This window comes from Oreochromis aureus, linkage group 3, assembly GCF_013358895.1.
Source record: "Oreochromis aureus strain Israel breed Guangdong linkage group 3, ZZ_aureus, whole genome shotgun sequence".
Taxonomy (NCBI): domain Eukaryota; kingdom Metazoa; phylum Chordata; class Actinopteri; order Cichliformes; family Cichlidae; genus Oreochromis; species Oreochromis aureus.
The window spans coordinates 116,214,682-116,239,680 of NC_052944.1; the positions used below are offsets into that span (position 1 = coordinate 116,214,682).

A 24,999-nucleotide genomic window follows, 5' to 3' on the forward strand; every position below is an offset into this window, starting at 1 on the left:
AGTCTGTTGCTATCTTGTAATCGGAAGGTTGCCGGTTCGAGCTCCGACAGTCTCGGTCGTGTCCTTGGGCAAGACACTTCACCCGTTGCCTACTGGTCTGATGGTCAGAGGGCCCGGTGGCGCCAGTGTCCGGCAGCCTCGCCTCTGACAGTGCGCCCCAGGGTGGCTGTGGCTACAATGTAGCTGCCATCACCAGTGTGTGAATGTGTGGATGACTGAATGTAGTGTAAAGTGCTTTGGAGTCCTTAGGGACTAAGTAAAAGCGCTATACAAATACAGGCCATTTACCATTTAGAAGCAACTTGACCTGAGAGTTCTGATTGGAGTATCTTTAGTTAAATGATTAGAGGTACGACAGAGCTAATCCATTGAAAAACAAACAATAAAATCTTAAAATCAAATTTACAATGTACTGAAAGCCAGCGTAAGTGAACCAAAACTAGCCCAGACACACCACTACAATTACAGGACTCTGCACACTATCACTTCAACAAATGCCACTTAAATGCTCATTGCACAACTTTGTACAACCTGTAAATACTCTTGCACAAACGTGTAAATACCAACTCGTCTTAAATTCTCTAATATTTAATACTTTTTTCCTCTCCTTTTCATTGTTATTATTATTATTATTATTATTATTATTATTATCATTATTATTATTATTATTATTATTACCACTGCTGTTATTTTCTTCTCAATATAACTGCACACTCTCTATATGGTCATGTAAAGCTGAGGAACACGAGCCAAAGAATTTCATTATGGATAAATGTGGCTACACTGTTTATCTGTACATGACAATAAAACTTGAAACTGGGGAAATATGGTCATGTTTACAAGTGCCTCTCAAGAGTCGGGCTGCGGCATTCTGAACTAGCTGAAGATGAGAGAGCAGAGCCTGGCTGATACCAAAATAAAGACTATTACAGTAGTCAAGCCAGGGTGAAATAAATGCATGTATCACTTTCTCAAAGTCAGCAAATGAAAAAATGTTGTTAGTTTTAGTAAGGGCCTTGAGCAGGAAGAGGTTGGATTTTACAACAGAATTTATGTTTCTCAAATGAAAAGCTGCTATCAAAGAACACTCCCAGATTCTTTGCATAGGGATTTCTGGACTTTTGCAGAGGACAAAGGTCAACCTTAAGAGAAGAACGAGGGTCAGAAGGTCCAAAGAGAACAATCTCAGTTTTTTGGTCGTTTACATTAAAAAAATTAAATGCAAACCATAATTTAATGTCATCAAAGCCGTCTAGCAAAACTTTTAGGGAGTCTGTAGAATTCTTTTTAGAGGAAAGTAAATTTGAGAATCATCGGCATAGCAGTGAAATGAGATTCCATGTTTCCTGAAAATAAAGCCTAATGGGAGCATGTAAAGGGAAAAGAGTACTGGGCCCAGGATAGATCCTTGAGGGACCCCACATGTTGGGGGGGGGGTGTTTCTGTCACCAAACCTGACAGAAAAACTTCTATCAGTTAAATAGGATCTGAACCATTCAAGTGCAGTTCCTTTAATACCCACACAGATCTAAAAGCACTAAAATGGCAGACTTACCAGAATCAACAATTAATGAAAGATCATTAAGAACTTTTAAAAGCACCATCTCAGTGCTATGTAGTGCTTTGAAACCAGACTGAAATGTTTCTGAGATGTCATTAATTTCCAGAAAAGCCTGGAGCTGAAAAAATACATTTTTTCCAGGATTTTCTCCTCCCTCACAGTGAGAATTATGACCTTTTTTTCTGCTTGGCCATCACCTAAGGATTTACACTATCTGTTTAACGTCTCCCATTACAATGGCCTCACTGTGTCAGTGTGTGTGTAGAACATAAGACCCATAGAACACATGCATACAACTAAGGGAGAAAAGGCACATTACTAATACTAAGGTAATATGATTAAAATATATGATTAATAAATGAGAAAAGAAATCTGCCATAGCAACAATAAAAGTAAACTTATTCAACAGTTGTATTGTCTGGTCACAGGTATAATTCATTCAATTTCATGGAGAATTTGTAAATTTGTAAGACGCACACATGCTTTCAGGATCTTATTAATATTTGTTCTGAAGTGATGAGGGATGTGATGCAAAATTGAGAAAAGTTTCAGTTTCACTCTATGAATGGAACGCTCTACATGTATTCTTGTGTGGGAGATCAGCCTGTTATCGTTCACGTCCTCCTATGTGAACTGTCCATTGGTAAGGAAAGATGGAACGTTCTTCTGGTGGGATGTCTTGAATTGTGAAGCCCTTATCTGCAATGACCATGTCACCTGGTTGTAGACTTTGCAGTACTCCACGGTCAGCTCTTATGGCCTTATCTGAGGCACTTCCTTACTCCTAGAGTATTTAAAAGTAGAATGGGAGGCAGAGCCTTCAGTTTTCAGGCCCCTCTTCTGTGGAACCAGCTTCCAGTTTGGATTCAGGAGACAGACACTATCTCTACTTGCAAGATTAGGCTTAAAACTTTCCTTTTTGCTAAAGCATATAGTTAGGGCTGGACCAGGTGACCCTGAATCCTCCCTTAGTTATGCTGCATTAGGTGTAGGTTGCCTGGGGATTCCCATGATGCACTGAGTTTTTCCATTCCAGTCACCTTTCTCACTCACTATGTGTTAATAGACCTCTCTGCATCGAATCACATCTGTTATTAATCTCTGTCTCTCTTCCACAGCATGTCTTTATCCTGTTTTCCTTCTCTCACCCCAACCAATCACAGCAGATGGCCCCGCCCCTTTTATTTTTGATCCGTTCCATAATGTCTAATAAGCCTCATACAGTTAAGCACCAATAGTCAGTACATGACAGAAACACTGGCTTCATCTCTATTAACAAACATAGTACACATATATGTGTAAATAGAAACAAAGAGATGTTAGATGACAACTGTGTAATTCTACTAGAAACAGTCGATCATTTTTGTCAAAGCTGAACCCAGGGATAACTACGCTAAATTTGTATTTTTTAGCTAACAGCTACAATAAGCATAACAGTTACTGTTAGGCAATCATTTGTTAACATGACACTTTTTCTTATACATGTAATACATTTATTACCAACCTGAGAGTTTATCTGCTGGTCATTTGACATGACGAATGACTTCTGAAGTCTTAATTTGTAACTGCTGTAACTGGAGCCTCGTCGTCCCGTCTCTCTATATACTGGACTGTATGTAGCGGAGATGACAATAAAGTTTACTTTGACTTCAGCAGCGAGCAGGCGCACCGAGGGCTCTCGCGCTCACTTTTCGTGTATAGAAAAACATCGGTGCAAATTATAATCGTGGCTCAAGAGTTGGGAGTTCGCCTTGTAATCGGAAGGTTGCCGGTTCGAGCCCCGGCTCGGACAGTCTCGGTCGTTGTGTTCTTGGGCAAGACACTTCACCCGTTGCCTACTGGTGGTGGTCAGAGGGCCCGGTGGCGCCAGTGTCCGGCAGCCTCGCCTCTGTCAGTGCGCCGCTGTGGCTACAATGTAGCTTGCCATCACGTGTGTGTGAATGGGTGGATGACTGGATATGTAAAGCGCTTTGAGGTCCTTAGGGACTAGTAAAGCACTATATAAATACAGGCCATTTACCATAAGTCTGTATCATAATGTCTGGTGTTTTCGTGTTTGTTGGTTTGTTTTTATTTTGTTTTATTTTGCGAGTTGGTTATTAGATGCTGCTCCAGCCAGCCAGAGACTCCCCTGCCGCCCCGCCCTCTCCTCCCTGTGCCGCAAGTAGCAGGCAAAACCTCGCAAACGGAGGGCGCCCTTACTCCCAGGAAATGGGCGATAGAAAACCAATCGGTGCCTATGCCATTCCCAATATGCGCTGGCATGATGTCGGGGCAGCAATATTTTTCTTTTTTTTTTGCCGATGCCCGTGATGCCGCCCCCCACCACGATGCCGCCCCGGGCAACCGCCCGTATCTAAAACCGCTACTGTGCGCATGGGCAGAAATGTTGAGAGCGCAAGCAACACATTGCGAACAAGTGCAAAAACTGAGCGAGAGGGGCTGCTGTTGTGTTTATATATGGATAATAGCGAACACTGAAATACAGTTTTTGCACGCAGCAATGAATTTTGTTCACTCAAATTTAGCTTTTCTTCGCTCAAAATAAATTTCTTCTCAAAATGCAACACTTGCACCTGCAAAGTTTTATAACCTGCGCTCGGAATAGTGGCACAAAAAAAAAATAAAACAAAAATAAAACAAAAATAACGCCATAGAGGGGTGGTAGTTACACTCGCAGTAGCACAGGAACAGAGCAGGAGGGAAAGACAGAGAGAAAGAGAGCCAGGGACAACAACGTCACATTAGAAAGGTATAGTAATCATCCACAACTATTTTCCGTTGCAGATGATAAAGAATTCATTAAGTTTTTTTCATGCAGGCCCATATGACAGAGAATGTGCATCTTCTTTTTGTTTTCATAATTAAATTTACATTTAATTGTGTTGTGGTTTGCAGTGTTTTGTGTTGTTTCACTTTAATTTTGTTTAAAAGGAAAAAGCTGAAAATTTAAATAGTTAAAAGTTGAAATGTGAATCGTCGGTTTTTGTATTATATGATTTATTTATTACATTTTATGTGGAGTAAGTAAATAAAAGTATTTACAAACTCCAAAACACGTAAAAACTCAGAAGCACGTAAAAACTCCAAAATACGCAAAAACTCCAAAACACGTACGAACTCAGAAGCACGAACAAATTCTTAAACACAACAGAAGTGCTCCAGGATGCTAGGGGCAGTGTTGAGCTTTGTTACCTAGTGGCTACACAAGCCAGCAAGTACCAACGACCGGATTTGGTGTGTGGTAGTAACAGGTAAATGAACTTTTTAAATTATTTGAATATATATGAGTGCTTGTATAAATACACAAACAATACACATATGCTTTCAATTGTGTAATTTAAGTGATCTACGTAGCTGTGCTTTGGAAGTTCAGTTAACGCTAGCAATGTGTTTTAGTTTGTATGTGCTTTTTGGAGTTTGCACGTGCTTGGTCTCAAGGGGCCACCGTATATATTTATATATAAACATATATAAATAAAACCACTTTTTTTACATTAGTAATTCCTTTTGTGCATAATTTTATATTGTTGTTGATAATACATTAATTAAAGAAACAAAACAACCTGAAAAGCTGGTTCAGAGTCGAAAGAGCCGGCTCTTTTAGTGAGTCAAGTCGAAAGAGTCGGAATTCCCATCACTACTCTGTTCCTGTGCTACTGCCAGTGTAACTACCGCCCCTCCCCCTCTGCTCAGCGCAAGCACAAGGCTCACGTGCGGAGTGAAGCGGAAAAAAAAAAGTGAGAGAGGGTGAGAGAAAGAAAAAAATCGGCTCTAAGATGAGTTTCGATTCGCGACCGACACATCACTAAAGTCATTGCTTTCGTCCAGAGTTACTCATACAAGGTTATGCATTTGTGCCTAAGAAATGCTCCAGCTCCTCATGAGGTAATACTGGTGGATGTCAGTAATGTGGGTGCTGGAGCTGCTTTTCTGCCTAACAACACCCTTCGTGTTTTAATTAACTAACGTGCACGAAATAAAACTTGGCATTCACTGTTTTAAAATTGATTTCATAAAAGTATTAATTTGGCTTAAAGGACTTTATTACAGAATTTCTTTGTGTAGTAAAATTTATAAGAGAACATTGTTGAGCTGTTAAAATTGGAGACAATCCAACTGAATTTTTCACCCACATTTATGAAGTTTGTCACAATTTAAATGAGCATGCTGTTTAGGGTCCTTGGTCACACGTTCCAGCGCTTTAACTGTGAGTGAGCTCATGTCATAAATAAATGTATCATAATAAATATCTAATAATATGATAACAGCAGCAAATATTCAGTATATCAGTACAGACTCCAGTCTTTCATTTAACTGTTTTTAAACAAACTTTATTTTCTGCATTTGTTAACAAGTATTAACAAACTGTATTGACATTTATGGATTAACACATCTGTATGTGTGTAAAGCATGCCCCCCACAGCCCCTTAGTGAGACAGAACAAACAAAAATCCTTTTCCCGTAAAGGCAAATCGAGGGTAAACAAGGCAAATAGAATAACATGGGGTAATACTGCTGGGTCCAGAGGGTCAGAGATAATGACTCATTCTCAGCAATGTTACAGTTTAAAAACCAGACCAGATATCCATCCACACTCAGCAGTGTGACTGTCACTGCAGTTATTTCAGTGGGCTGAATTATGATCTGTGTTGTTTACCAAAGTGCAACAAAAGCTGTTTAACATGATTCATTTTGAATTCTTACAGAAACATTGTCATATTTGTCTTTAAAGTGTGTACAGCAGTCTGTGCCTTCACTGATGAATCCACCAGCTCTTTTTGAGCCTGTTATCACTACACAAACATTTGTTTAGTCTTTCCTGAAAAATAAGGTCAAAAACATGGCAGTCAGACATCCCACGCTGGGTAAAGGGAGTTAAACCTACTGTAGCTCCCAGTGATTTTAGAAAATATCAGTAGTTACAGGCTACAGCGGTGTATCCCAGCACTGATGTTAAGTCAAACATGGACACATACAGAATAGAAATAACATTTTTTGTAAAAGCCAAATTAAATTTGGAGGTGATTTAGCACTGTTAAAATCGGAGCACTGTATGTTACTGTAATGTTTTACACTGAACGACAAACTTTACTGTTGTCTATAGTTTAGTGTTCAGTGCTGAAAGCAGGATTTGGATTTTGAACTGTAAATGTGTAAGTGATTGACTTTGTGGAGATCAGAGTACATGAGTGCGTTTCAAACACGTGGCTGTTACAGTGTATGTGGGTGGGGATGATCTGTGTCAGCCAACATTTAGCAGGAGGTGACACTGAGGATTGTCACAATCAGTCATGGAGCGTCTCTGGATCCTGAGCTGCACTCTGTGTGTCCTCCTGAGCTGGATGCATGTGGATCAAGCAGTGGCTGAACCGTGAGTTTGTCTTCAGCGTGTTTTTGTCTGTGCGAGTTGTTCACTGCAGTAACTGCTGTATGTGTGATGCTGTATGCAGCCAGTACCTGGTGGCCATTCCTGCAGTTATTGACGCTGGAGCTGAGGCCAAATTCTGTGCAACTCTCCGACAGCCCAGTGGGACTCTGGTCATGACTGTCACTTTGAAGTCCCGAGAGAAGAACACGACCTTATTCACACATACGTCAAATGAAGCATTTCAAACCTGTGTTCAGTTTAAGGTCGGCAACCAGCACTTTCACACACAAAGTGTGTTTGTTAGTTTTTATAGCAAGCATTATTGGCTTAAATGACTATCTAAATATCCCACTGTCCCAGGCTCCTTTGGTACAAAAGGAGGTGCAAGACTTTCAGGTGGAGGTACGAGGAGACACATTTTACTCCAAACAAGTCAGAAAAGTGATGATCCGAGCATCTGATACCTTCACATTCATCCAAACAGATAAACCCATCTACCTCCCTGGACAAAAAGGTAACAATGTGCTGTTATTTTATATATGACACAGTTCATTCCATACCAAATCATCATGAGCCAGCTGCTCCACCATCTCCAATTTGTATAACAAGTTTTATGGTGTAAAATTTGGACACACATACAGTAATTGATGTGAAATGTTTGGTTCATATAGCAAATGCTTTTCACCATATTTTAAACGTCCATTGACCGAGATGTTTGTTCGCACTTTGAGTCCATCTTTGAACAGAACTATTTAAAAAAATTCCCACAAGCTTCATGTTTGAGCTCACGCTAATGAAGAACTTCACATTGCAACAAAGACAGCCAGTGACAACGTCTGAATGGTATGTAGTTGTATTTCACAGTAATGCAAAATAAAACATGCAGAATACTCAGAGTGCACAACTCCCCCCAAAGAGCAAAGGCCAAGTTATATTTTCCATTTTGAGACCTTCGCTGTGATGGAGAATTAGACAGTAATTGAGATTAACTTTGGAATAAGCTAAGGGGCATTACTCAGACATGATTTATTTTTTGTCCCCGATTACAGAGTCAAATTCATTTTATGTGAAAGTTTAATGGTTTTATCTTTAATAGTTTTATTGTTCACAATTAAATAATTATGTTCAAACATGGAATTCAAAGTACAAAAAAACATGAGTGAAGTATATGGCGGGCCACGGGTGCCAAAATGTATGAAACACATAATTAGATAATAAATTAAATGTCTCATTAATTAAAATATAAATTAGTGATATTAGTGATATCAACTAAATTTCAATAAATTATATATATATATATATATAGATATAGATATAAATATAGACATATATATACACAATAGACATTAATTAAATATTAATTACTTCATTTAAAAAATGTAATAAATTATTTAAATCATGTGAAAAAGTTTCTGTTCATCTGGATGTTTTCAGTTCCTGTTGCTAAGGCCAGTTCTCCTAAGGCATTGAATGATTTTTGGCCTGTGGCTCTGACTTCTTTAGTGATGAAGTCATTCAAGAAGATAAATAAGAAGGAGATTTTAATGCATGTTGAACAACATCTTGACCCCTTCCAGTTTGCCTATAGAGCAGGAAGAGGTGTGGAGGATGCTGTTGTCACACGCCTGCATCTCTCGTATAAGCATCTTGAGGCCCCTCACACCCATGCAAGGTTATTATCTGCTGACTTTTCATCAGCATTCAACACAATTAAACCCTTTTTACTTGCTGACAGGCTTTACAATCATTTTAAACTTGACACTAGTCTGATTGGCTGGCTGACAGACTTTTTAACTAATAGGTCACAATGCGTGAGGGTGAATCATGTACTTTCTGACGTGCTCTCCTCCTCTAGTGGATCTCCCAGGGGTGCTGCCTCTCTCCCCTTCTGTTCATTCTGTACACAAATGAGTGTCGCAGCAATTTCACGAACAGACACATCCTGAAGTTTGCTGATGACACAGTGATCGTCAGTCTTCCCGTGGGGGACGAGTCAGGCCACGGACAGGTTGTAGATGGTTTTGTGGCTTCGTGTGATGAGTCTTTCCTTTCACTGAGTGTGTTAAAAACTAAAGACATGATTATTGATTTTAGGAAGTCCTCTTATAGCTCATCACCTACTGTGATTAAAGCTGTCCCCTTGTGGGACAATAAAGAATTTGAATTTGGGAAAACCCTGAACCAATGACTTTCTTTTGGGTACGATACCAGAGCTCTGCTTTGGACTTCCTCTGTGTGCAGAACCTAACAGCCCATTGTTAGTCAGTGGTGCTTGTGTCAGTCATTGTGCAAATGTACTGTTTATACGATTGAGGAAACCTGCAGTCATCTGAGATTGAAGAAGTCACCTGGATCAGTGGTGAAACGTTTCTCCCACTGAAAACGTCCACATGAACAGAATCAACTTTGGGGGTTTTCCTTACCTGGATGATTGAGTGTACACTAACAGATATTTAGGTATTTATGTCTAATTTCCAGTTTCCAACACATATTTAATGACCTTGTTATATATTCAATTCATTATTTCTCATTTTGATTATTTATAAGGATATTTAATTATTTCACTGTCCAATTAATGATTTTCAATTTAATTAATTATTGTATGTTTCCTCTTCTTCAGTGTTCATTAATCAGTTTTATCTGTCACCCATCAAACTCAGGGGCAGAGACAATTTAGACAGAGTCCAAAGTAATGCTTTGGCCTGGTGTCTGTTTATTTAGTGTGCCCTGCTTAACACACACAGTTCATTTGGACCTGATGGAGCTACACCATAAGCAGTATTTTGTAATACTTGCCGCGTCACTAAATATGTTTTTAATATTTTTATGTAGTGTAACCTTCGAGTCTGTCCACGTTACCACCAATCCATATCAGTCCATTATCTGAGATCTGTATTGACTTGCTATGTAGGGTAAAAATCAGATGTTGTGTTTGTTGATAAATTGCAGTGACAGATTAATTCACTGCAGCACAGCAACCATGAAATATTTAATTAAAATTGAAAAACAAAATACATAATTTAATTAATAATACATTTTTTTAGATATTTAATTAATTATTTCAATTTTAATTAGTTATGTAATTATGTGTCTGTTTTGTTAATTTTAGCAGTCATGGCCTCAACCCTAATGGACCTTTGTTTTAAAGTATAAGGAGAGAAACAGAGATAATCTCTTTAAACTTTTTCTCACAGTGAATTTCAGAGTCGTTGCCATGGATAATAAGATGCGACCGGCCAATCAGTTGGTGAGTTTTTGAACAGTGTTATTAATGATGCTGTTTAGAATTGGGATGCAGTGATTTACACAACAATTTCTTAACTCCGCCTGTCTTTGTTCTTTCTTTCAGTATGATGTCATTGAACTTCAGGTAAGAGAATATCTCCAGAAAAGGTTTTTACTTCTCTTGTAAATGCACCAACACAATGCTGAACACATGGAGTCAGTCAGACTTGATTGTTCCCTGTTCACTGCTTGCATACGCTGCTTCTGCAGTATTACTCCAAGTCACTGACAGTGCAACGTTTCACATTGGACAAATTGGGTTGCATATATACAGAGGTGGGTCAAGTATCCAAAAATGTTATTCAAGTAAGAGTAGCATTACTTTAAAATATTATTAAGTAAAAGTGAAAAGTAGTGTTCAAAAAAAACACACCAGAGAGATTGCTGTCAGTGCTCGCAGGGTCAGGTGCAGCTGCCATTCCAGCCAGCCTGTAAGCCTGTATAATGATATTGACAACAAAGAGTTGTACTGGTCTTACAGCCAACAGGAAAATATCCAGAATACCAGATTACCAGTCAAGCCCTGCTGTCACCACAACTTTGCACTGCCAGTAAAGTTAGAAAGCCCTGTGACTCATAGCTGACAATGGCATTACCGGCTTTTTATTCCTTTAATTGGTATTACAGAAAATGAACAAATAAACAAATGTTCAAAAGAATTATTGTGTTTTTACACCTGCCCTTTCATTGGAAGCAGGGAAGCAGGGCAAACTATACACTAAAGTCACTGTACTACAACATCTTTTGCAGGGTTGTTAGATTTTTCTGCCATTTGATTTAACAGGATCCTAATAGTAACAGGATTGGACAGTGGCTAAATGAAACATCCAATAGCAGAATACTGCAGCTTTCTTACTCCTTGGACACTGAGGCCCGTGAGGGACCGTACCAGATCATTGTGTCAATGGGTGAGAGGAATATATCTCACAATTTCAAAGTGGAGAAATATGGTAAGTCAGTCTTATTTATTCTTAAATTCTTTGTTGTAATGGAGTGTAAATGCTGACATTCATATTTTTCCCCAGTTTTACCCAAATATGATGTGACACTAAATATATCTGAAGAAGTGCTTATTGGGCAGGAAGACGTTGAAGCTAAAGTGTGTGCAAAGTAAGGAAAAGTTCTTTCAGGACAAATTATGTATTGTAAAATCTGGAGTTTGGAGAGCAAACTCGACTCATAATGTTTATTTATTTTTATTTAAATAGGTACATCGTCACGGACAGCCTGTACCAGGACGTGTTACAGTTAATAATGTGCCGACCTATTAATAGGTATAGCAGTTTTAGTATATCGCTGTGCGATTACGATCTTATGGCCCTATGGCAGATGGGTGGCTCCTGCCACACAGAGACAAAGCAGGTACAGTTATGGATATATTTCTCTTTTTTCTCTGATTCTTTGGGTACATTCAGGCCACTGCATTAGCATTACAGCATACGGGTTGCCTGCTCTACCCAGTTAAACCGGCTCATACTTGTTTCCTCCATGCGTTTGAATTTTTTAGTGACTGATCAACTGATCTTTCTTGGATGGACATGTCAGCTCCAAAGGAGTGAAGTGGTTATTGTTGGGCCTAAATGGCTGCAAAGGTTGTGTTGGTGCTTCTAATACCTGCTAGATAATTAGCATTACTGGTAGGGCTCAGGCAAGTGGTGTGTCTCATTATGTCTGTCACAGAAAAGAATACAATTTGTGTGAGAAAACTTCAAAAATACTGTGATCAGACTGTGACACTTAAACAAGCTGAATGAATATACACATATCCAAAGATTTGAACAATTTTGACTGATTTACTGAGTTACTGGTACAGTACAGTGTTGTTTTGTCTGTTTGTGCTATATACACAGTATTTTAGTAGTTGGCAGGCCACATTATGGCATCATAATGCGGTACAGTGCAAAAATATTGAGCCACTCCTCTTTGTTTATATGTTCCAGGTACATGGGAAATAGCTACAGTGGTTTACTGACACATGCAAACACAAATGGAAATGCAGCTTGAACTCTGTCAGGCAAGCTTTGATCAGTTCAAGCCCTGCTGTTGTTGGCGTTTGTTTTAGATTCAAAGAAGGAAATGGGAATAAAGGATGTGTTTTGGCTACAGGCTGCTTAACAATGTGCTCAGTGTTGGGAAGGTTACTTTTAAAATGTATTCCACTACAGATTACAGATTACATGCCCCAAAATGTATTTTGTTACTCAATGAGAGTAACGTATTCTGAATACTTTGGATTACTTATTATCATGCTTTTTACAACTACATGAATGTACTATTGCTGTGTGATTTATTACTGTTACTGAGGCTACTCGCCATACCAACACCGACTAGATGTTTAAATCTTAATATAAATGAGTAACAGTAGGTGGACATTAGGTAAGGCTGCACTTTTTGCAGCGATCTCGTATATAAAACTATTCTGTGCGTATATAAAACAGGTCCGCGGCTCCGAACCGTAGTAAAGGGACCTCTGGCTAATATGTCGGGTTCGTGTCCAGCTCGTAGCTGAAAACTAGCTTTACTTTGTTGTCTGGGTCAACTTTGCTAGCGAGAGACAGAGAGAGGCGTTGAAAGGCTGCTCCAACAGAACTTATTTTTTCCGGAGGAAAACACGAACACAGTGTACAGTTGAGTCTTAATAGCTTACTTACAGCTGGGCTCGTCAGGCACTCTTCTTGGCTGCTGTGGTTATTATTATATTTACATGCTTCCAGCTCCCGTTTTTGCTCCGTGACAGCTCGGACTTTTCCTTTTTCTCCCTCCCTCGCTCACAGACACATAACAGGTATGGCAGTCCATTCTCCCTGCAGCACGGACTACACTGCCCATTCTTTAGGGCCATGCCTGTAACACTCTGCCTGTTGCCTTCATATTAAATTATCTTTTGAATAATAATTATTAAAAATATTTCTTCACGTCATTATGCGGGCCGCAAGTAGAGGTGACATGCGCTGCGAGATTAAGACACAGGCATTAGAGCCTCTTAATGTGTGTTTGTTTGGGTTCCACCGGCGAGGAATTAGGGTGGTTATGGCCTTTGGGAATAAACTGTTTTTGAGTCTGTGGGCCTTTGTGCTGATGCACCTGTAGCACTTCCCTGAGGGAAACAGGCTGAACATGTTGAAGCCAGGGTGGGAACTGTCCTTGATGATGTTTGCTGCTCTGCTGAGGCAGCGGGAGGAATAAATGTCCATCAGGGAGGGGAGAGGGCAGCCGATGATCTTCTGTGCTGCCTTGACTACACTGTAAAGTCTCGCTCTGTCCAGGAGATGTCAGCAGAGATGAGGACACCAAGGAACCGGAAGGTGTGCCCCCCCCCCCCCAAGTCAGTGCTTTACCTCCTGAAGTCGACGATGGCCTCTTTGGTTTTCTTGGTGTTCAGTGCCAGGTTGTTTTCTGAACACCAGGCTGCCAGCTTCAGGACTTCCTCTCTGTAGGCTGCCTCGTCTCCCTTTGAGATGAGTCCGACTACCGTGGTGTCATCAGCAAACTTGATGATGAGATTGTTGTTGTGGGTCGAACTGCAGTCGTGGGTGTAGAGAGAATACAGGAAGGGCCTCAGCACACAGCACACAGTCCTTTATCCAGACAGATGTGAGAGGGGGGAGGCCAAGAGTGACCAGTTTGGTGATGAGGATGTCCGGGATGATTGTATTAAAGGCTGAGCTGTAGTACACAAAAAGCATTCGTTTGTAGCTTTGCTGCTGTTCCAGGTGAGTCAGCACAGCGTGGAGGGCTGTGGCGATGGCGTCTTCTGTGGATCTGTTTGCGCGGTATGCAAACTGGTGGGGGTCGAATTCTGGGGGGAGGTAATCCTTGATGTGCTGAAGGACTAGTCTCTCAAAGCATTTCATGATTACCAGCGTGAGGGCCACAGGGCTGGTGATGGGAGACTTCTTCGGCACTGGGATGATTGTGGCTGATTTTAGACAGGATGGGATGGCTGCCTGATCCAGTGAGAGGTTGAAGAGTCTGGTGAAGATGAGGGTGAGCTGGTGTGCGCATGCTCTTAGCACCTTGCCAGGTAGTCCGTCTGGACCGGCCGCCTTCCTGGGGTTCACTGCTAGGAGCACACGTCTGACATCGTGCTCCGTTACAGTGAGTGGAGCGGTGCAGGAACCAGGTGAGGATGAGGATGGGAGCAGGGCTGAGGCAGATGAGTGCTGCTGTTGTGGTGTTTCAAAGCGGGTGAAGAAGCTGTTTATTTCCTCTGCCAGCTGCACACTCAGGTTTTCTGTTTTCACAGCCTTGGTGGTTGATGATGTCTTGTACTCCCTGCCACACCTCCCGTGTGTTGTTGCTGGACAGGTGGGACTCTATGTTTCTTTTGTGGTCTGACTTGGCTTTTTGAATCCCCCTTTTCAGGTCAGCTCGAGCAGCCCTGTACAGAGCTCTGTCACCTGACCTGAAGGCGGCATCACGGGCTTTGAGGAGTGAGCGGCCATCTAAGGTTTTGGTTTGGGAAAACCAAACAAAACCAAAAATGCTTTTTAACAATGTCACGTTGTTAAAATACAGAACTTGATACAGTCCAGTACTGATCCTGTGAAAGTTTCTAGGTCCTGGTGTTCAAATATGTCCCAGTCTGTCTGTGTGAAGCAGTCCTATAGTTTGTGCATTTTCAGGCCAGGTTGTAACAGTCTTTGTGGTGGGCCTGGCAGTGCGTCTGAGGGGGTGTAGGCTGGGAGAGCAGGAGGAAGAGGTGGTCGGACTGGCCGAGGTTGGGGAGGGGTATGGCTCTGTATGCATGCTTGATGTTTGAGTAAATGTTACAGGCCTTCGATGGGGTCTGTTTTTAAACTGGTTTTTAACAGAAAAGCAGAGACAGGAGACATGAGTTTGCGTTCGGTCTGCAGGCTCTTCCTCGTCTGATTTATTAACAGAATTAAACAGTTACTTTTCTTTTCATTTAGACACACATTTCTCTTTTAACAACACAAACACATTCAATCAGGTCCTTAGGTCAAACCCTTTTGGTTACCTTGCTTTCGCAAGAATAAACTTACAAAATAATCATTGTATATGAGTGTCCTTATTTACAATAAATCTGTAACCAATTCTACTGCCGCCCATCTGTATTTCTGAGAAACGCTGCCTCTCTATGACGATCTTTTATACACATTTATCTGAATGACCTGTTGCCAGGTAACATAGTTAGTTGCAAAATGTTCCTTCAGCTGTTTTTGTCTAGTACAACTGACCCCTCCAGACTTTTGTCCCCCACTCTACATTTTTGAACATTTAATTTAGTTTGAACATTTAATATATTTTATAGATTTGATTGTGAATGAGATTTGATTCTAATTTTGATTTATTCTAGTAAGATTATATCGCACACAGCAGTGATTTTCTTTCTTTATTGTTCTTTCCAGGCAGACAAGACTGGCTGTGCAACTTTTTCCTTCAACATGTCAATTTTTACTAAAATGGACGAAAAGCTTCAAGATGTTCTGGATATCAGGGCCAAAGTGGAAGAAGAGGAACAGGCAAGTTGTGTTATTCCTTTAAATGACACATCAATGTGTATTTAACCAAAAAGGCATTCACAGTATTGTAACATGAATGTTTTTATATTCAGGTGTTTCACTCCCACAAGAGAAGAGAGTCACGATTTCTTACGTCCTTGGAAAAGTGTCTTTTATTAACGTGCCCAAGATTTGGGAACGGGGATCTAATGTGGAAGGAAAAGTAAGCCTAAAATGTTTTCAGCTCAGTTTATCCTACAAAGCACATTTAAATTGTTTGTATTTTCCATTGATAGAGCATTGTGTGTTTGTCAACAGGTCAGAGCAGTGTACCACAATAATACACCAGTTTGTGACGCACCGGTCTACCTGTTCACGGGACAACTGTGGCAAACACGCTCACTACAAAATCTGACAACTGACAGCAACGGTGTGGCCTCATTTTCTTTCAGCACTGATAACTTTGATGGGGATATCCAACTCCATGTGAGCTGACACACTGAAACAACACTGTAATTTAATGCACAGCAGCCTGAAAGCTCGACTGGTTTCTCATAGGTTCAAATGTCCAAAGATCTAACACAGTAAAAAGTGGCTATACTGAAACAGTTTATGAGTCATCTTCCTCCACATTTGCCTTGCTTATAAATTGTCCAATGTTATTTTTAGATAAGTTTTTTTTTTATTTTTGTTTCCTATCTCCAACTAGGCAAGCCTGACACCAACAGTGGGCAACCCAGGATATAGAACTGCACACTATGACAGGGGATTTCACACATTATCCATGTTCCAGCCGTCTTCTCCTGAAATTAAAACAATCAGCTCTCTAGAGGTACAGAAGAAGGATAAACCAGTGCCCTGTGACGCAGAAGAAGACATATCAGTCAACTACACTATAGTGGGAGAGTCTCCGGGGTCTCTCGATGTCATTTATCTGGTGAGTTATCGCTCAGCTTGTCACTTTATGGCATAACTACAAAGTTCACCATGGCCAGACCTTTTGTGTGTTTGCTAAAAAAGTACTGTTGTAGCGCCCATCGTGACTGAAGAAGAAACTTTCAGTCCATCATAGGAATCCAGCAGCCTGGACCTATTTCAGCATAAATACCTTGTTTTGGAGGAAGGAAGGTTCAGGGTTTAAGTAGTCATCATCATGGGCTCAGCTGCCGCCCCATGTGGGAGTGAAGGAAGAGTGAGAGGTAGGTGAGTGCAGTCCTTATATAACGAGTGACAGGTGAGTGCAATTAAGGCCAAGCACCACACCCAATCAAAGGTGAGGAAAAGAAACAAGGTGCATCTGGTGAAGTGAATGTGCTGAAAGGTGAGCCTTTACAACAGCCGCCCCCATATTTCTACTGAGAAATATGTTCAAAGGATTAGAGATGCTCTTTTTCACGAAGCGGGGGCAGAGGAATCAGACATGCTACAGGTCTAATATAGGTTCAGGGGGTCGACCTAGAGGTTGACAACGCAGGCCAGACAGTTCAGGGGGCCGACCATGTAGCCAGCGGTGGCGGCAAAGCAGGTCCAAATGCCAACCGCGTGGGATGCAGCTGCAGGCCCAGACCTGCAGACCGTTGGGTAGTTTTGCAGGTGCTGGGGGCAATTTACGGGACTTGGCAGGGGCAGGACCAGATGATGCAGGAGCAGGCGGTGCCCTGACCACTGGTGGAATGGCAGCCACAGGTGGTGGAGCTGGTGATAGCGGCACTGCCGGTGACGACGTAGGTACTGCTGATGGTAGAGTAGGAGGTGCCTGAATGAATTCAGAGCCATCAGTGGACACAAGGATGTGCTGGAGCGGTTCACCTGAACCTGAACTGGAAGATGTGAACAAACATTGGGCATGTGCGGAACTGCTCTGGGGTTGGAAGTCTGTGATTGGCCCTTGGAGTGTCCATCCTAAGCGGGTTTTGACTGCTGCAGGAGATCCAAATGGTCCATGTCTAACTGGTGCAATAGGCGTAATAAGGTGGGTATGATCAGAGCCTATGAGCAGTAGTGGAGCTGCTTTGTTAATAAAGGGTAATGGGATACCTTGGAGATGCTTGTATCTCCGTTGGAGAGATGATACGGGGTAGGTGTGGTCTGAAAGTGCTAAGTGACTTGTAGCGAAGGCATTATTAATTGTGTAAGTTTTCTCTGGATGTGCGATGGGAGAAATCTTGAAACTCACAGAAGAACCTTGAATGGTTTCAACTTCTTGATGGACAGTTCTGAGTGATAATTTTTCAGCTTTCCCAGTTAGGTGGAGATGCTGAGCTGCAGATGTCAGAAGCATGGTACGTTGGGAGCCATCGTCAAGTACGGCATATGTTTCCAGGGTTCTTTTGCCATTTTGCAGGAGCACTTTCACAACTTTTAATAGTACACTGGGACAGTCACTAGGTTTATCAAAGTACAGTGTCCTCACTACAGGATTAACTTCAGTTCTAGGTCTCTGATTCACCTCACACAGGATCTGTAGATGTCGTCCCATGCAGGAGGCACATGCTTTCCTCAGATCACACTTTGCAGCCTGATGAGTTCTAGCACAACGCCAACACCGTTTGTTTCTCTTTATCCAGTGTATTTTCTCATCCTTTGTCTTGTTAATGAACTCAGGGCACTTGCTAATGTGGTGTTCAGGTGAGCAGCAATATGCACATGTTGCCTTAGTCGTTATGATGGGTTGTGCTGCTTGTGCAGGATCGGATGCATTTGTCCCATGTAATATTGTTGTGAGTGGAGAGGTGTACTTACGGGCAGGTCGTGGCTGGTTAAAGGATGAGACAGGACTGTCCTTTCTTGGTTGACACTTGCATTCCATTTGTAACCAGGACGAGAACAAAGGTAAGTCATACATCATATCTCCTTGTTCCCTGTAAATGTGCCGTTTGAAGTGACTGGAATGCTCTGCAGGCAACTTTTCAAGTAGGCGCTCGACATGGGAGCCACAATTTAGTTCTGTCTGTCCTTGATCACCCATAGTGCTAAGCAAACCAACTAAAGCTTGCACACGAAGAGCAAAGTTATCCAGAGTCTGACCATCACCTGCTCTGATAGGAGGAAGCTCCAGTATGTTCCGTAGCTCTTTCAATGCTAGCTGTCTTGGTTGCCCATAACGCTCATCAAGGGCTTTGATGGCTTGAGTGTATGGGTCAGGAGCATAGGAAAAGGCAAGAGCTAACCATTTAACTTGGTCTACTTTCAGATGATCGAGAAGGACATGATACTTAAAGTGCTCTGTCTCATGAGGGTCAAGAAGGTTAGTAAGGGCCATTCGTAACAGCCTATACTGGATTTCATCTTCACTGGTAAGGTCTGGGAAAGAAGGACCCTCAAGCTTATACACATGTGTTCTAGTGCTAACAGGGTGACTAGAACTAGCAGTAATGGGTACCAAAGGTTTCTCTTCATGTAAGCCATTGGATGTAGCTGGTTGCTGCTTTACAGGAGGGTGCTGCCTTGGTTCTGGAATGCAAATGAGAGGTTGAGCAGGTCTTCATCTAGAGGAACAGCAGGTTGAACACAGGAAATCTGGTGGGGACCTTGCAGTGGTGTGGCCAGGAAATTAAAAGGAGTCTCATCTGGTGTAGGAAAAACTGGTCTAGGCAAACCACTTGAAGGAACTGCAGCATCTAATATTGTTGAATTAGGGAAAGGAGGGCTAGCAGCCAGAACTGCACCAGACTGACGGCTAACCTGCGGGGGCTGAGAGGGTGATTGACATGTTGCTGGATCAATCACTGGGAACTGCTCATGTTGCTGATGTGTTTGGGGAATGACTTGTAAACCGCATACAGAGGATTTGTTTTCATCAGATGAGACAGTGCGAATTGAAGATCTGGAGGAACTGCGAGAATGGGGAGGAGATAATTGAATCATAAATTGCCTAATCTCCCTCATCGTCACCAGGAGTTCCCTCATCACCTCATCTCTACTAGTAGGTAAAGGAGCAGGGGATGTCTCTGGTTGACTTTCTGACTCTCCGTCAGGATCCTGCAGCCCATGTGTGTCTGTGTCACTATGCTGGCATTCTGTTTGACTCTCTGTATCACATCTAGCACTTATACTCCCAGGGTACTGAACGTCATACTGCAGGTGGGTAGGAGGTCGCCTTCCACAACCAGAACTTCTCAAATCTCCAGTCAATGGCTGCTGTGAATCCATGATGATAACACTACTCCGGCTCGGAGGACCATGTTTTGGAGGAAGGAAGGTTCAGGGTTTAAGTAGTCATCATCATGGGCTCAGCTGCCGCCCCATGTGGGAGTGAAGGAAGAGTGAGGGGTAGGTGAGTGCAGTCCTTATATAACGAGTGACAGGTGAGTGCAATTAAGGCCAAGCACCACACCCAATCAAAGGTGAGGAAAAGAAACAAGGTGCATCTGGTGAAGTGAATGTGCTGAAAGGTGAGCCTTTACAACATACCTGATCTAGCCCAAACTATATGCTTTAGCAAAAAGGAAAACTAGGGAGGACGTCTGTCTCCTGAATCACAGACTTCATGTCTGGTTCCTCTGTTCTGTCCATCATCATTTTCTGTCAGCTTAGTAATTAGCCTCAGTGTTTAGGCCTTTGTTCATGATATCCTTAGTTTTCTCTCTCTGTTAAGTATTTATATTCTTAGGCCTTCGTAGATTTAGTCATCTGGGTTCTGTTCTCGGTTAATCATGCTTTCCCTGTGTTTCTCCTGCACTTTTCAAGTCTCGTCTTTTAGTGAGTCCATGTTTAGTTATTTTCTGTTTTATTTTCCAGTCCTTTGTTTTATGCATCTTGTCTTGTTTTCCACATTGAGTTCTAGCAGTGTTCCACAGGTGTTTCCTCCCTGTTCTGTCTGTTTATTCTCCTGTTCCCAAACACTGTTTCCTGGGATTCCAGTTTTCCTAGAAGTGTATTTCCTTAGTTAGTATTTCCAGTGGACTATCTTGAACTTGCTGTGTTGAAAAACCGTCCACTTGTTTTTCTTCCCATTTCTGTGTCTTGAGTTCTGGATTTGGGTCTGTACCCTGATTGCTACACAGCATTACATGATACGCCTAAAACCCCAAACGGACATGATGGCTATCACAGCAGTAGTTTGTAGCTTTCTCTAACTTGGGTGTAACTGCTGCTGAAGTTTATTGTTGATGTTTAGTGTAGAATAAAGGGACATGCTCCAACTGATGTTTAACCAAAATTTTAATCTCGTCTTCGCCAGCAAACACCGTGAAAAACTACAGTGAAAAAAGAAATGAAAACACAGATATTGTGTCAGCAAAATAAAATTACAACTGCAAAAAAACGTACACACAAAGTAAAATACACAACCATACCACGTGTGCCTTTCTACAAAACATTGTGAGCAGTTGCAGTCCATATTTGTTCTCCTTATTCACAAGCTAGCTTGTTTTTCTGGCTTGAGTCTTTAGTCTCTGGTGGCATATGCGCCTTAATTGAACATCCCTCCAAAGCACAATACTCAGCTCCACCAGTAGGCGCCAATAATACAACATGGGATTTAGATGAAATACCCTGTTTTATAATCATAAAAAACATTATAATCACAAAAATTGAGAACAAATAAACACATTTCACTATGACAGCTACACTGGGTATGAACAAGTTAGGTCAAGAAACAGATGCTAGAGACGTATAAAGAATTAGAAAAATATAATAACAAAAGACAAGTACTAGTACTGCAAATAAAGCAACATAGTAAAGCTGTCACAAGATAAATTAGTGATCTAGTCAAGCTGAACAGAGAGATTTATAGTACATCGTTCTGTCGCTGGTAGAATTCCAACTGTTCAATAACCAGATAGTGGTCACACCCAAGTCAGTCAAGATAACAAACAAGATTGGCATGTTCAATAAATAACCGTGCAGAAAGAAGCAATGATATGTGGTAACATTTTATAATAACATTTTTCCAGGACTCAACATAAAATTGTTCAGAGTTTTAGCATCACAGGAAAATGAAAAAAGTAGGAAAAAATAATAATGTTGGTGTAAGTTGTGGGCACCCGCAGGATCTTTTAAAAACATATGAGACAAACTGCACTTTAAGAAAAGACCTTTTGGGTATTTTTCATTGTAATTTAACAGTATTATTAGGGGATGGGTGGAGTAAGCTAACTTAACATTATAATCAGAGTAAAGACAAAATACAAAATTACTTTTCAAAACCCTTCGAACAGCTACAAACATTGGGTCTGTAACTTATCTTGAAACAGTTTAATTACTAAGAGCTGTTATTTCACTCCTTTCCATTGGCTGATTTTATCCTTTAGGCCTGAGGATGCTTTGAAGGTCTGAAGACAATTTTCTACGAGCAACTTTTAAAATTCATAAGATATCAGAATTTCAGCCACAAAACTGCACCAATTTACAGTCAAAAGTTTGGACACATACTTATTTTATGGTTTTTCCATATTTTCATGACTATTTTTTTTTTTTTTTTTTTTTGCTAAAGCATATAGTTAGGGCTGGACCAGGTGACCCTGCATCCTCCCTTAGTTATGCTGCAATAGACGTAGGCTGCCGGGGATTCCCATGATGCATTGAGTTTTTCCTTTCCAGTCACCTTTCTCACTCACTATGTGTTAATAGACCTCTCTGCATCGAATCATATCTGTTATTAATCTTATTGTAGGGTCTACCTTACAATATAAAGCACCTTGAGGTGACAGTTTTTTTGATTTTGAGCTGTATAAATAAATTGAATTGAACTGAAGTATTTCCATTGTAGATTCTCACTGAAGGCATCAAAACTATGAATGAACACATATTTAATCATTTAGTGAACAATGCTGAGCACTTGTTGGCCTTTTTGCCCTCCATCTCATCCCAAACCATCTCCTTTGAGTTTAAGTCAGGTGACTGTGGAGGCTAGGCCATCAGGTGCAGCACTCCATCACTCTCCTTCTTGGTCAAACAGCACTCACACAGCCTGGAGGTGTGTTTGCATCAAAACTTCTCAAATACGTGAGTATTTGTTGATGTTAAACATACAGCAAAACCTGGAAAAAGTAAGATGTAGTGAGTTTAAGGTGCTACCGAGACAGCTTCAAATGGAGAAGACTTACTGTAGCCATATAGGTCAATAAGAACGATGTGGTGTTTATAATAAAATTGTAGAACTGCTGTAAGATTTGGTAAACAGATACTTCAACTATAACACCTCACATCTGCGGACACTTACTGCTAACTTGATCATTTTAATTTATTTTTTTTTAAGAAGTCTTCTTAGATAATCAGCAATTGATTTAAGCCTAATCTGTACTCGTATTTACACCAGTACTACATGTAACAGTTAAAAAAAATATGTGGATCAAATGTGACCAGGCAGGCAGGCAAAAAATGTTTGGAGGTTTTGTTGAACTGCACTTTTCTTTTCAGATATTTGACTTGCTCCCACTCAAGAAATCCTCAGATATTCCATATGAGGTTCGAGATGCTGCAGAATGCCTAAATGTGAGACCAAAAAGATATGTTTTGCCGTACCCCAGTCAAGAGCAAAATGACGCCTATGCAGTTTTCCAGGTAAAATACATGTATACCTGTGAGTCCGTCAAACATAATGTAAATGCAATAGTTTTTGTTGTTGGACCAGTTTTTGCTGATCTTCGTGTGCTGCTGAAATATCTAGAAAGTCGGACTGAAGATGGCGACAAACTTGCTTTTTCGATTGCCTTCATGCCTCAAGTTCAAAGGAAAATTTTACCATGATGGCTCTCATCTTGTCACCTACGGTGAATCATTCGCTTGTTTGAGTTGTGTCTGGCTATAAATTTTGCTTTTTATTTACCAAAAAGAAAACAGATAATTATTTTTCTTTTTTTATTCAGGAATTGGTCAGGAGTTGTTAAGTCCCCCGGTTAGAGATCCCATACGTGGACTAGGTAGTCTTGATCTGGGATCTGCTGGGTTTCTTCCTCCACCAATAGAGACAGCTCGCTCTTTCTTCCCTGAGACTTGGATCTGGGATCTGGTGGAAGTTGGGTAAGTATCTCTTGTGAAGAGATCTGGTGCATATTCCATTTTTAAAAAAGTGTATACGAGCACATTTAGAAACCCATGTGAACTTTCTGCTGTGTCTTTGCACACATGAATAACATGAAAATAGAATAATTGTGAGTTTTTTCTTAAGCATGTTTTGATGCTTCAGGCCGATGTTTTATTTAAAGATGTGCTTTGTTTTTGTGGGATATATTATTTCACTTTCTTCAGCACCGTGGAGCTCTTTTACTTTGTCAATGCAACATATACAAGTAATTCACACTGCAGGATGTAACTGTACTGTTATACAAGTAATTTACAGACATAAAAATATGTTTTATTATGTAATAGAATATGTTTGTGTGTATCTGCTACTTCAGAGATGATGGAAAAGGGGGCGTGTCCCTGACTGTCCCAGACACCATCACCACCTGGGAGACGGAGGCTTTCTGTTTGTCCTCTCAGGGTTTTGGTTTGGCTCCTCGTAAAGAAATGAAAGTCTTCCAACCTTTCTTCCTTGAACTCACCATGCCCTACTCCATCATCCGGGGGGAGCACTTTGAACTGAAGGCGACTGTCTTTAACTACCTGACCAGCTGCATCATGGTAATGAATGATTAAAGTGTTTAAATACATTTCTGTTCATAGCCAAGGAAAACCATACTGAAAACATTACTTTCTAAGCAAAATTTATATAGAAAAGATTTTTTCTTTGGCAATGTAATTATACAGGATGCAGGCCGTTCTTGAAGGGCCCCTGATCACCAACACCTACAAGCTCACCTGCAAGCACTGACAACAGGATTGCCCAATCACATGTCTTTACACAACCAACCCTCCTCTACCTTTCTTTGTGCGCTCATGCACCTTGTAGAACAGAGTTTAGTGTGGAGGCTGTAAGAAAACAGATGGAGGGAAACGATTAGGAAGGGCATGTTTAAAGTAACCAAGTAAAATAAAGGCTACTTTCAGCATGAGTTCATAAAAGCAAACTTGTGCATTCATTTAGATGCTTAAAAAATGTGTTCACATTTGAACTCAGTTTTAAATGTTGCCGTGAGATTGTTGAGCTAGTTTAAAATATACCGTCTGTGTTCCTCGTACAGGTTACTGTCACTCCTGGGCCATCCTCAGATTACACCCTCAAGCCTCTCTCTGGTGATCTATACACATCCTGTTTGTGTGCCAACGAGCGCAAGACCCTCAGGTGGACCATGATCCCAACAGCCTTAGGTGAGAATCAGGCTTTGGTCCTCAACACTACCAGGAAACCGCTGTGTGGCAGGCTGAGTACTGTTAAGGTTCCAAAATATAGGGAAGTAAACACAGGAGGAATGCAAGTAACCACACTGGTC

General features: G+C 41.1%; 2 protein-coding genes across 2 annotated transcripts in view; both read left to right on the forward strand.

The window, feature by feature from the left end:
• The first annotated feature begins 6,855 nt into the window (after positions 1 to 6,855).
• LOC120435106 (ovostatin-like) lies at positions 6,856 to 11,331 on the forward strand. The gene is made up of 7 exons (XM_039604064.1): positions 6,856 to 6,935; positions 7,015 to 7,195; positions 7,293 to 7,446; positions 10,127 to 10,179; positions 10,282 to 10,302; positions 11,002 to 11,167; positions 11,243 to 11,331. Exons 1-7 carry the CDS (start codon positions 6,856 to 6,858, stop codon positions 11,329 to 11,331), a joined length of 744 nt encoding a protein of 247 aa, XP_039459998.1.
• Positions 11,332 to 15,779: 4,448 nt separating this feature from the next.
• Positions 15,780 to 24,999, forward strand: part of LOC116311238 (alpha-2-macroglobulin-like) — a 9,415-nt gene continuing 195 nt past the window's right edge. The window contains exons 1-10 of the mRNA XM_039604068.1: positions 15,780 to 15,905; positions 16,001 to 16,168; positions 16,392 to 16,619; positions 17,236 to 17,410; positions 22,539 to 22,630; positions 23,045 to 23,188; positions 23,295 to 23,397; positions 23,494 to 23,647; positions 24,025 to 24,250; positions 24,751 to 24,999. The exon at positions 24,751 to 24,999 is cut by the window's right edge and continues 195 nt beyond it. Of these exons, the coding sequence (XP_039460002.1) occupies positions 15,780 to 15,905; positions 16,001 to 16,168; positions 16,392 to 16,619; positions 17,236 to 17,410; positions 22,539 to 22,630; positions 23,045 to 23,188; positions 23,295 to 23,397; positions 23,494 to 23,647; positions 24,025 to 24,250; positions 24,751 to 24,999 (1,665 nt within the window). The remainder of the gene's footprint in view (positions 15,906 to 16,000; positions 16,169 to 16,391; positions 16,620 to 17,235; positions 17,411 to 22,538; positions 22,631 to 23,044; positions 23,189 to 23,294; positions 23,398 to 23,493; positions 23,648 to 24,024; positions 24,251 to 24,750) is intronic.